The sequence below is a fragment of the Salmo trutta genome, chromosome 26 (genome assembly GCF_901001165.1).
Source record: "Salmo trutta chromosome 26, fSalTru1.1, whole genome shotgun sequence".
In the NCBI taxonomy this organism is placed as follows: domain Eukaryota; kingdom Metazoa; phylum Chordata; class Actinopteri; order Salmoniformes; family Salmonidae; genus Salmo; species Salmo trutta.
Window position 1 is genome coordinate 26,407,462 of NC_042982.1, and position 12,693 is coordinate 26,420,154.

Genomic DNA, 12,693 nt, shown 5'->3' on the forward strand with positions numbered 1-12,693 from the left:
GAAGGGCGTGCTCTCCCCTATTTCTCCTGTAGTCCACGATCAGCTCCTTGGTCTTACTGATGTTTAGGGAGAGGTTGTTGTCATGGCCCCACACTGCCCAGTCTCTGACCTCATCCCTGTAAATCTTGTCTCATTGCCATCGATGATCAGGCCTACCACAGTTGTGTCTCCAGCAAACGTAATGATGGTGTTGGTGTCGTGTATGGCCACACAGTTGTGGGTGAACAGGGAGTACAGGAGGGAACTAAGCACACACCCTTGAGGGGCCCCTGCGTTGATGGCCAGCATAGCCAAGGTGTTGTTGCCTACCCTCACCACCTGGGGCCGTCCCGTCAGGAAGTCCAGGTTCCAGATACAGTGGGAGGTGTGCACCTATCAGTTGGTGTGCAGTTTCTTGTTTGTTTATGGTCTCATACAGTTTGTTGAGTTTCAGAGTGATATTGGCTTGTGGAGGGATATATATATGGCCGTAATGATTACAGATGAGAACTCTCTTGGTAGATAAAAGGGTCTGCAGCTTACTATGAGGTATTCTATATCAGTTGAGCAAAGGCTAAAGATTTCCTTCACACTGGAAGCAGAGGACCCCTTTGGACTTGCCAGAGGCTGCCTTCATCCGACTATGCCGCTGAAAGGAGAAACAGCAGAGTCCTACGTACATAGTCATACAGCCACATCTCTGCAAGGCATAAAATATTTCAGCTTTTTAAGTCTCTTGAACGAAGTAGAGGGTCAGAGGGTCAAGATGGTAATGGTGAGAGGTTAGCATGTCTAGGGGTATGATCTTTGACCCTGGGTAACTTTCTCACTCATCATTATTCACGATATATTCAGGATTATTTCTAATCATGGTACCATTCACAATAATGTAGAAGTGTTCAGAAACATATTATATTCTTATTTACAATAGAACTCACTCCAGAATGACACAATACATTATTTACCATTAATTTCTGTTGGGCTCAAAATACTCTGAAACACAACCAAGACAAACTGCAAATACATCCAACAAGTTTGTAGAGTCACAAGCTTGATGTAGTCATTGCATGCTAGGAATATGGAAACAAATGCTTAACGTTTGACTACTTTATATATAAGAATCTTAGGGATGTCAATACTTTTGACCCCAATATATTACTTGTTAAACAAAATCTCTTTCTCTGAGCAATTTTCTTAGTATAAAATAATATAATTGCAAAAATTATAGCTCAGTATTTGAATACATTTTTTTATAGTCACTATTGGTCATCTTTATAAAGGGTGTCAATCATTTCAGACCCTACCGTATATATAAATATTACAAGATAAAAACAATTATTCACAAATTGCCATCCAAAAGTTCACATCTCGGTTATATTAAATTATTCTAGGATATCAATAACTTCAAATCCAACATTGTCGATTGCATTAATGGAGGGGAGGTGGTGTCCCATTATGTTGTGGAAGCAGTAGGCACAGTGTGCAGTGGCCACGGACACTACCTTGGAGAAGTTGGAGAAGTCCACTCTGTACTTGCCCTCTTTGCTGCGGGAGATGATGGGTAGGAAGTTGTAACCCCACATGATCTCCTGAGGAATGAAGGAAGTCCTGACCTGGCAGGCTGAGCTGGTGGTCTCGGCTGTGCCCTCCAGAAAGACCACCAGCTCAAACTCCTGCTTACGGAGAGTGTCCACTGCCATCTCAAAGAAAGGGCTAGTCTTGTCAATCACATGGTAGAGTGTGAGAGGGCACACAAAGAAGAGGTTGTCCTTCCCAGCATCCATCATGAACTCAATGTTCACCTGGTCCATGATGATTGTCTCCCCGTCGGGTTTGACTGTTGTCCTCAACAGCTTGCCGTAGATCTGGCTCCCGATCATCAGGGTCTTGCGTAAGTTGGCCACTCTTATCATAAGGCAAAGGAAGTCCTTCTTAGGACAGATGACAGCCATCTCACTGAATGAGATGGTCTTGGCCCTTTTCTTAGGGAGGGATATCTTGGACACAATGATTCCACACATGAAACAGTGTATGAGGGCCCCTATGAGAGTCTGGATAATGATGAGCGCTACGGCACCAGGACATTGGGGGGTGACAGCGCGTACACCATACCCGATGGTGGTCTGGGTCTCCAGGGAGAAGAGGAAGGCCGTAGTGAGACCGTAGACGTTCCACATACAGGGGGTGTGGTTGCTTGGGGGGTTCTGCCACGTCAGGTCCCCGTTGTTCCGAGCGATCCAGAACCACAGCAGGCTGAAGATGAACCAGCTCAGGGTGAATGAGGCGATGAAGAAGAAGAGGACAAAGCGCCAGCGGAACTCCACGAAGGTTGTCCAGAAGTCCACGAGGAAGGCAAAATGGTTGCCGTACTTCACGTTGCCGAATTCAATGTTGCAGTGGCCATCTTTGGTCACCAGCCGGGTTCTGCGGATTCTTCGCTCCACCAGGTGGTCCTGGATGCGCTTCCGGATGCCAAACACCATTGTCTAGGTGCTGTCGTCTGTTAGAGAGGACAATTTGTTATTTAACACACCCAGACAAATAAATCAATATCCTTGTCATCCAAGAACTGTTAGATATATACAGACTGGATACTATTAATACAGAATACTGGAGTTTTTCATTAAATGTTTAATCTTCAAAGATAAACCTTCATCCGACCCTGTAACCTATACCTCCCTGTATCCCAGTCATGAAATTAAAGGTGTCTTAAAAATGCAGACTAAATATTTATATTTTGTTCAAGGCTCTTGGATGCTTTGAATTGAATGTAACAAATTATAAACTAGAATTCAGTGATAAATAATGTAATTTTCCTTCAATATCATTGTTCTTCAAATGAAATTTCTGCCATTCACAACTTTCTAAAAGCAATAATGACAAACCAAGCATTGGTCTTTAAGAGGATGTAAGAGATAATGGAGTTCTTAATTCTTAATTTCACACATCGTTACTGAACTAATTAGGTAAAACACAAGGTAAAAGTCCCACTGACCATAATTCTCATCAAAATATAATTATGTGAAACAATTTAGTAGCACAAACGCCCCTGTCAGTCTATGATCAATTAAATGATTTCATCTGCCCCAACCATCAGTCTTATTACTTACTTAAAGTGTTGCTCTAGTTACTAGCAGTTGCTATGCATCACTTGCACATGTGAATCTACACGTAAATCCTGCAATCCTGTAATCCTGGGCACATGCCATAGTTAAGACCCCAAGTCATTAGAGAAAAAGTTATTGTTGAAATAGCTCACTCCACTGGCCAAAATCAGTCAGATAATCATAACCTTCCTAAAAACATCTAGCCTACTACAACTATATACAGTTGAAGTCGGAATTTTCCATACACTTTAGCCAAATACATTTACACTCAGTTTTTCACAATTCCTGACATTTCATCCTAGTAAAAATTCCCTGTTTTAGGTCAGTTAGGATCACCCCTTTATTTTAAGAATGTGAAATGTCATAATAATAGTTGAGATAATGATTTATTTCAGCTTTTATTTATTTCATCACATTCCCAGTGAGTCAGAAGTTTACATACACACAATTAGTATTTGATAGCATTGCCTTTAAATTGTTTAACTTGGGTCAAACGTTTCAGGTAGTCCTCCACAAGCTTACCACAATAAGTTGGGTGAATTTTGGCCCATTCCTCCTGACAGAGCTGGTGTAACTGAGTCAGGTTTGTAGGCCTCCTTGCTTGCACACTCTTTTTCAGTTCTGCCCACAAATGTTCTATTGGATTGAGGTCAGGGCTTTGGCGTTCTTAGACTTGCAAGCCTCCCCCTTTTTCCTCCAAACATAACAATGGGCAATATGGCCAAACAGTTCTATTTTTGTTTCATCAGACCAGAGGACATTTCTCCAAAAAGTATGATCTTTGTCCCCATGTGCAGCTGCAAACTGTAGTCTGGCTTTTTTATGGCCGTTTTGGAGCAGTGGCTTCTTCCTTGCTGAGCGGCCTTTCAGGTTATGTTGATATAAGTACAAAAAAAGTACAAAAAAAATGCATGTAATGAAATGAAATGTATGCATTCACTACTGTAAGTCGCTCTGGATAAGAGCGTCTGCTAAATGACTAAAATGTAAATGTAAATATAAGTCTCGTTTTACTGTGGATATAGATACTTTTGTACCTGTTTCCTCCAGCATCTTCACAAGGTCCTTTGCTGTTGTTCTGGGATGGATTTGCACTTTTCGCACCAAAGTACATTCATCTCTAGGAGACAGAATGCGTCTCCTTCATGAGCTGAATGATGACTGCGTGGTCCCATGGTGTATATACTTGCGTACTACTGTTTGTACAGATGAACGTGGTACCTTCAGGTATTTGGAAATTGCTCCCAAGGATGAACCAGACTTGTGGAGGTCTACAATTTCTTTTCTGAGGTCTTGGCTGATTTCTTTTGATTTTCCCATGATGTCAAGCAAAGAGGCACTGATTTTGAAGGTAGGCCTTGAAATACATCCACAGGTACACCTCCAATTGACTCAAATTATGTCAATTAGCCTATCAGAAGCTTCTAAAGCCATGACATAATTTCCTAAAATTTTCCAAGCTGTTTGAAGGCATAGTCAACTTAGTGTATGTAGACTTCTGACCCACTGGAATTGTGATACAGTGAATTATAAGTGAAATAATCTGTCTGTAAACAATTGTTGGAAAAATGACTTGTGTCATGCACAAAGTCGATGTCCTAACCGACTTGCCAAAACTATAGTGTGTTAACAAGTAATTTGTGGAGTGGTTGAAAAACAAGTTTTAATGACTGCAACCTACAGTAAGTGTATGTAAACTTCCGACTTCAACTGTAGAAAGCACAGAATTATTTGATTGATGGTCCCTGGCAAGATATCAGGAATCAAGGTAAGACCAAAGTGCAGACTGTGTGAAGTAACAATGTTTTATTGTAACACCAGGGGCAGGCAAACAACAAGTCAAGGCAGGAAGGGGTCGATTATCCAGAGTAGTAGCAAAGGTGCAGGACGGCAGGCAAGCTCAGGGTCAGGGACAGGCAGAGTGGTCAGGCGGGCGGGTACAGGGTCAGGACAGGCAAGGGTCAAAAACCAGGAGGACGAGAAAAAGAGAGGCTGGGAAAAGACAGGAGCTGACTGGGCAAAAAAAGCTTCTGGATATCAGGACAGCGATCACTCACTTCGGATTAGACAAAGATTTTCTCTTCAACAAGTAGGACGTACAGGACATTCTCCGAACACCCGACAAGGCCAACATCCCAGTTATTTGCAAGAGGAAGAGACGCAGGTACAGAGGACACAGAGTGGGATGCCTCATGAGGATCCGCAGAAGGCGAGTGGGAAAGCAGCTGCCGTTACCGTCAATATTACTCGCCAATGTGCAATCATTGGACAATAAATTAGACAAGGTACGAACACGAATATCCTACCAACGGGACATCAAAAACTGTAATATCCTATGTTTCACGGAATCGGGGCTGAATGATGACATGGATTTTCAGCTAGCGGGATATACGCTGCACCTGCAAGATACAGCACACTCCGGTAAGACGAGGGGGGGCTTTTTGTAAACAACAGCTGGTGCACGAAATCTATCTGTCTCTAGATTTTGCTCGCCTGAAATAGAGTATCTGGTGATAAATTGCAGGCTACACTACTTGCCTAGAGAGTTTTCAGCTATACTTTTCGTGGCTGTTTATTTACCACCACAGACAAATGCTGGCACTAAGACCACACTCAGTCAGCTGTATAAGGAAATAAACAAACAGGAAACCACTCACCCAGAGGTGGCGCTCCTAGTGGCCGGAGACTTTAATGCAGGGAAACTTAAATCAGTACTACCAAATTTCCATCAACAAGTTAAATGTGCAACCAGAGGGAAAACAATTCTAGATCACCTGTACTCCACACACAGAGACGAGTACAAAGCTCTCCCTCGCCCTCCATTTGGTAAATCCGACCACAACTCTATCCTCTTGATTCCTGCTTACAAGCAAAAATTTAAGCAGGAAGTACCAGTGACTATAAAAAAGTGGTCAGATGAAGCAGATGCTAAACTACATGACTGTTTTTTACCTATCACAGACTGGAACATGTTTCGGGATTCTTCCGATGGCATTGAGGAGAACACCACATCAGTCACTGGCTTTATCAAAATGTGCATCGAGGACGTCGTCCCCACAGTGACTGTACATACATACCCCAACCAGAAGCCATGGATTACAGGCAACATTCGCACTGAGCTAAAGGGTAGAGCTGCCGCTTTCAAGGTGCGGGACTCTAACCTGGAAGTTTATAAGAAATCCTGCTATGCCCTGCGACGAACCATCAAACAGGCAAAGAGTCAATACAGGGCTAAGATTGAATCGTACTACACAGGCTCCAACGCTCGTCTTATGTGGCAGGGCTTGCAAACTATTACAGACTACAAAGGGAATCACAGCTGCAAGCTGCCCAGTGACACGAGCCTACCAGACGAGCTAAATCACTTCTATGGTCGCTTCGAGGCAAGCAACACTGAAACATTAATGAGAGCATCAGCTGTTCCGGACGACTGTGTGATCACGCTCTCCGTAACCTATGTACCTTTAAACAGGTCAACATTCACAAGGCTGCGGGGCCAGACAGATTACCAGGACGTGTGCTCTGGGCATGTGTTGACCAACTGGCAAGTGTCTTCACTGACATTTTCAACCCCTCCCTGATAGTCTGTAATACCAACATGTTTCAAGCAGACCACCATAGGCCCCGTGCCCAAGAACAAGAAGGCAACCTGCCTAAATGACTACAGACTCGTAGCACTCACGTCTGTAGCCATGAAGTGCTTTGAAAGGCTGGTAATGGCTCACATCAACACCATTATCCCAGAAACCCTAGACCCACTCCAATTTGCATACCGTCCAAACAGATACACAGATGATGCAAACTCTATTGCACTCCACACTGCCCTTTCCCGCCTGGACAAAAGGAACACCTATGTGAGAATGCTATTCATTGACTACAGCTCAGCATTCAACATCATAGTGCCCTCAAAGCTCATCACGAAGCTAAGGATCCTGGGACTAAACACCTTCCTCTGCAACTGGATCCTGGACTTCCTGGCGGGCTGCCCCCAGGTGGTGAGTGTAGGTAGCAACACATCTGCCACGCTGATCCTCAACACTGGATCACCCCCAGGGGTGCGTGCTCTGTCCCCTCCTGTACTCCCTGTTCACCCACGACTGCATGACCAGAAATGACTCCAACACCATCATTAAGTTTGCAGACGACACAACAGTGGTAGGCCTGATCACCAACAACGACGAGACAGCCTATAGGGAGGAGGTCAGTGACCTGGCCGGCTGGTGCCAGAATAACAATCTATCCTGCAACGTAACCAAGACTAAGGAGATGATTGTGGACTACAGGAAAAGGAGGACCGAGCACGCCCCCATTCTCATCGACGGGGCTGTAGTGGAGCAAGTTGAGAGCTTCAAGTTCCTTGGTGTCCACATCACCAATAATCTAGAACGGTCCAAACACACCAAGAGAGTCATGAAAACGCCAAGGCCTAACCCTAACCCTAACCCCCTCAGGAAACTAAAAAGATTTGGCATGGGTCCTCAGATACTCAAAAGTTACTACAGCTGCAACATCGAGAGCATCCTTACGGGTTGCATCACTGCCTGGTACGGCAATTCCTCAGCCTCTGACCAAAAGGCACTGCAGAGGGTAAAGCGTACAGCCCAGTACATCACTGGGGCTAAGCTGCCTGCCTTCCAGGACCTCGACACCAGGCGGTGTCAGAGGAAGGCCCTAAAATTGTCAAAGACCCCAGTCACCCCCGTCATAGACTGTTCTCTCTACTACCGCATGTCAAGCGGTACTGGAGTGCCAAGTCTAGGACAAAAAGGCTTCTCAACAGTTTTTACCCACAACCCATAAGACTCCTGAACAGCTAATCAAATGCCTACCCAGACAATTTGCATTGTGTGCCCCCCGACCCCTATTTTACGCTGCTGCTACTCTCTGTTTATCATATATGCATAATCACTTTAACTATAGATTCATGTACAGTGGGGGAAAAAAGTATTTGATCCCCTGCTGATTTTGTACGTTTGCCCACTTACAAAGAAATGATCAGTCTATAATTTTAATGGTAGGTTTATTTGAACAGTGAGAGACAGAATAACAACAAAAAAATACAGAAAAACTCATGCCAAAAATGTTATAAAATGATTTGTATTTTCATGAGGGAAATAAGTATTTGACCCCTCTGCAAGACATGACTTAGTACTTGGTGGCAAAACCCTTGTTGGCAATCACAGAGGTCAGACGTTTCTTGTAGTTGGCCACCAGGTTTGCACACATCTCAGGAGGGATTTTGTCCCACTCCTCTTTGCAGACCTTCAAGTTATTAAGGTTTCGAGGCTGACATTTGGCAACTCAAACCTTCAGCTCCCTCCACAGATTTTCGATGGGATTAAGGTCTGGAGACTGGCTAGGCTACTCCAGGACCTTAATGTGCTTCTTCTTGAGCCACTCCTTTGTTGCCTTGGCCGTGTGTGTTGGGTCATTGTCATGCTGGAATACCCATCCACGACCCATTTTCAATACCCTGGCTGAGGGAAGGAGGTTCTCACCCAAGATTTGACGGTACATGGCCCCGTCCATCGTCCCTTTGATGCGGTGAAGTTGTCCTGTCCCCTTAGCAGAAAAACACCCCCAAAGCATAATGTTTCCCCCTCCATGTTTGACGGTGGAGATGGTGTTCTTGGGGTCATAGGCAGCATTCCTCCTCCTCCAAACACGGCGAGTTGAGTTGATGCCAAAGAGCTCCATTTTGGTCTCATCTGACCACAACAGTTTCACCAGTTGTCCTCTGAGTCATTCAGATGTTCATTGGCAAACTTCAGACGGGCATGTATATGTTTTCTTGAGCAGGGGGACCTTGTGGGCGCTGCAGGATTTCAGTCCTTCACGGCGTAGTGTCTTACCAATTGTTTTCTTGGTGACTATGGTCCCAGCTGCCTTGAGATCATTGACAAGCTCTTCCCGTGTAGTTCTGGGCTGATTCCTCACCGTTCTCATGATCATTGCAACTCCACAAGGAGAGATCTTGCATGGAGCCCCAGGCCGAGGGATATTGACAGTTCTTTTGTGTTTCTTCCATTTGCGAATAATCGCACCAAATGTTGTCACCTTCTCACCAAGCTGCTTGGCGATGGTCTTGTTGCCCATTCCAGCCTTGTGTAGGTCTACAATCTTGTCCTTGACATCCTTGGAGAGCTCTTTGGTCTTGGCCATGGTGGAGAGTTTGGAATCTGATTATTTGATTGCTTCTGTGGACCGGTGTCTTTTTTACAGGTAACAAGCTGCGGTTAGGAGCACTCCCTTTAAGAGTGTGCTCCTAATCTCAGCTCGTTACCTGTATAAAATACACCTGGGAGCCAGAAATCTTTCTGATTGAGAGGGGGTCAAATACTTATTTCCCTCATTAAAATGCAAATCAATTAATAACATTTTTGACATGCGTTTTTCTGGATATTTTTGTTGTTATTCTGTCTCTCGCTGTTCAAATAAACCTACCGTTAAAATTATAGACTGATCCTTTCTTTGTCAGTGGGCAAACGTACAAAATCAGCAGGAGATCAAATACTTTTTTCCCCCACTGTACAAACTACCTCAATTGGCCCGACCAACCACTGCCCCGTGCATTGGTTAACTGGGCTATCTGCATTGTGTCCCGCCACCCACCACCCGCCAACCCCTCTTTTACACTACTGCTACTCTCTGTTCATCATATATGCATAGTCACTTTAACCATATCTACATGTACATACTACCTCAATCAGCCTGACTAACCGGTACCTGTATGTAGCCTCGCTACTGTTATTTTTCACTGTCTTTTTACTGTTGTTTTTATTTCTTTACTTACCTAATGTTCACCTAATACCTTTTTTGCACTATTGGTTAGAGCCTGTAGGTAAGCATTTCACTGGAAGGTCTACACCTGTTGTATTCTGCGCAGGTGACAAATAAACTTTTATTTTATTTCATTTGCACGCTGACAAACAAGACGAACTGGCACAGACAGAGGATAAGTGAGGAATATGGGCCTGGAGGGGTGGAGACAAGCACAAGGACAGGTGAAACAGATCAGGGTGTGACACAAGATTAAAGGCATCGGAGTTTTCTGAATAAATCTGCCCTGTGTTGCTGCCCAGCTATGCCAAATACTGAGTTGGATTTTTTTTTTGTACATTTTTATTTCACCTTTATTTAACCTGGTAGGCAAGTTGAGAACAAGTTCTCATTTACAACTGCGACCTGGCAAAGATAAAGCAAAGCAGTGCAACAAAAACAACACCAAGTTACACATGGGACAAACAATCGTACAGTCAATAACACAATAGAAAATCTGTATACAGTGTGTGCAAATTAAGTAAGGAGGTAAAGCAATAAATAGGCCAATAGTGGCAAAGTAATTACAATTTAACAATTTACACTGGAGTGATAGATGTGCAGATGAGGATGTGCAAGTAGAAATACTGGTGTGCAAAACAGCAGAAAAACAAAAACAAATATGAGAATGAGGTAGGTGGTTGGTTGGTTGGTTGGGCTATTTACAGGGACAGGGTGGTGCAGTTGTTAGGCCAAACACTGAGTTGGATGGTGGTGTGCTTGTTAGGGAGTGTTGTGCACAAAATTCCCAGTGCCATAAGCTGGTGCGTTTGTTTCTACGCTCAATGCTTGGAAGCGTCCTGTCTTTCACAAACAACAATCCAATAATCACACACTATGTTCTGTTGTGAAGCTTTTCTCTCTGGACCTCACAACCCTTTCACACCTAATCATTATTTCTTCTGCGTTGTTACTGTAACATTATGAAACAAATTCTGAGATCATTTGAGGTTTACTTTGATACGATCCTTGGCTGATGCATTACAATAATATACTTTTGAAATAGTGATACTTGTATTAGTATTGTATGGTTCAGTTGTCATTTCAGTAATAACTCTTCAACAATGAATGATTTCCTCTGGAAAATCATATAATCATTTATTTCGGCATATTACACACTGTTCTGCAACCAATGACAAGGTAATAGGGACCATTTCCACCCTTGTAATCATCAGTTTGTGATTAAGTGCAATGTTATGACTACATTTATTCACATTTTATTGTTTGAGCCAATTAAATACTTCACTCAATATTTACACTGATAAATGTAAGCAGATGTTGTATAATTTGCTTCTACAGTGAGGTCAGAAAGTTTGCAAATTATGTTCCCCTTTTGAAAGAGAAACTGTGGTTATTGTAAATATCTCAAATAACAATAACAATAAAACAAATATTTCTCCCAAGACCATTTCCTTTTAATGTTAAGATCCTCAACAATTTACAAGACCACAAACTAGCCAATACATGCACCTGCATAGAAAGTTTGGAGTGGAGTCAGATCAATCCCATTAAGAATTTGTTCTTAACTGACTTGCCTAGTTAAATAAAGGTTAAATAAAATACAATTAAATACAATATGTTTACTAGCAGACATGTCACTTTTCACTGATAGTGTTTTGGGAAGTAGTGCTTCTTGGAAGCAAGAAGAACATTAGCGGAATGCCAAATAAAAATATATGCAACACATATTTGTAGGAGAGAGTAGCTGTAACACGACAAGCTCACCCTAGGCTCAAAGTGAGTGCATTTAAACATGATAGACATCATTATTACACTGTTGTTATAACAGGAGAATACCAAGTACTCACTGGATGATAATGGTCCAACTACAGAAGATGAGATCCTGTCAGTGTGGAAACTGTGGAAATATAAAGTTGTGTTGCACACGGGATCCCCTCTGTCTCCGTCTCTCAGCCAGTCTCTGATGGTGTGCTCTTTGAACTGTAGTTAGTGTTCTGACAGCTCTCTCAGTGCTACAGATGTGTGTGCTTTTATAAAACTTGGGATTGGAATCACATCAGGTGATATTTACACACAAACATAAAGTAAGCTACCCGTACAGCCCTCCAGCAGGACTGTTGCGTGGACATGTGTTTACCCCACACAGCGCCAGTACCCAGGTCCAGCCTGACTGCCCCCTGCTACCCCACCTGTGTCTTGGGCAGGGCTCTCAATGTCTAGATCAAGAGGAAGCTGTGTGCCACTGTTTACAGTACACACACATGCACAATCACACGCACACGCTTGTATTTGATGTTAAGTCAAATAGTGTTGCTGCATTTCAAATAAAATAAAATGGTATTTGTCACATGCACCGAATACAACAGGTGTAGACCTTACAGTGAAATGCTTACTTACAAGCCCTTAACCAACAATGCAGTTTATCGAAAATACCTTAAAAAGTAACAAATAAAAGTAACAAATAATTAAAGTGCAGCAGTAAAATAACAATAGCGAGGCTATCCGGTACCGATTGCTGTGCAGTAGCTGAGAGAACAGTCTATCACTTGGGTGGCTGGAGTCTTTGACACTTTTTAGGGCCTTCCTCTGACACCGCCTGGTATAGAGGTCATGGATGGCAGGAAGCTTGGCCCAGGTGATGTACTGGGCCGTACGCACTACCCTCTATAGTGCCTTGCGTTCGGAGGCCGAGCAGTTGCCATACCAGGCAGTGATGCAACCCGTAAGGATACTCTCGATGGTGCAGCTGTAGAACATTTTGAGGATGTGAGGACCCATGCCAAATCTTTTCAGTCTCCTGAGGAATAGGAATAGGTTTTGTCGTGCC

At 43.3% G+C, this 12,693-nt stretch overlaps 1 protein-coding gene across 1 annotated transcript; it reads right to left on the reverse strand.

Moving 5' to 3' along the window:
- Nucleotides 1-995: 995 nt before the first annotated feature.
- On the reverse strand, nucleotides 996-11,854 carry LOC115163540 (ATP-sensitive inward rectifier potassium channel 1-like). The gene is made up of 2 exons (XM_029715530.1): nucleotides 11,714-11,854; nucleotides 996-2,479 (listed from the first exon to the last, which is right to left on the reverse strand). The coding sequence occupies exon 2, from the start codon at nucleotides 2,460-2,462 to the stop codon at nucleotides 1,362-1,364; it is 1,101 nt and encodes a 366-aa protein (XP_029571390.1). The 5' UTR covers nucleotides 2,463-2,479; nucleotides 11,714-11,854; the 3' UTR covers nucleotides 996-1,361.
- Between the last annotated feature and the right edge of the window lie 839 nt (nucleotides 11,855-12,693).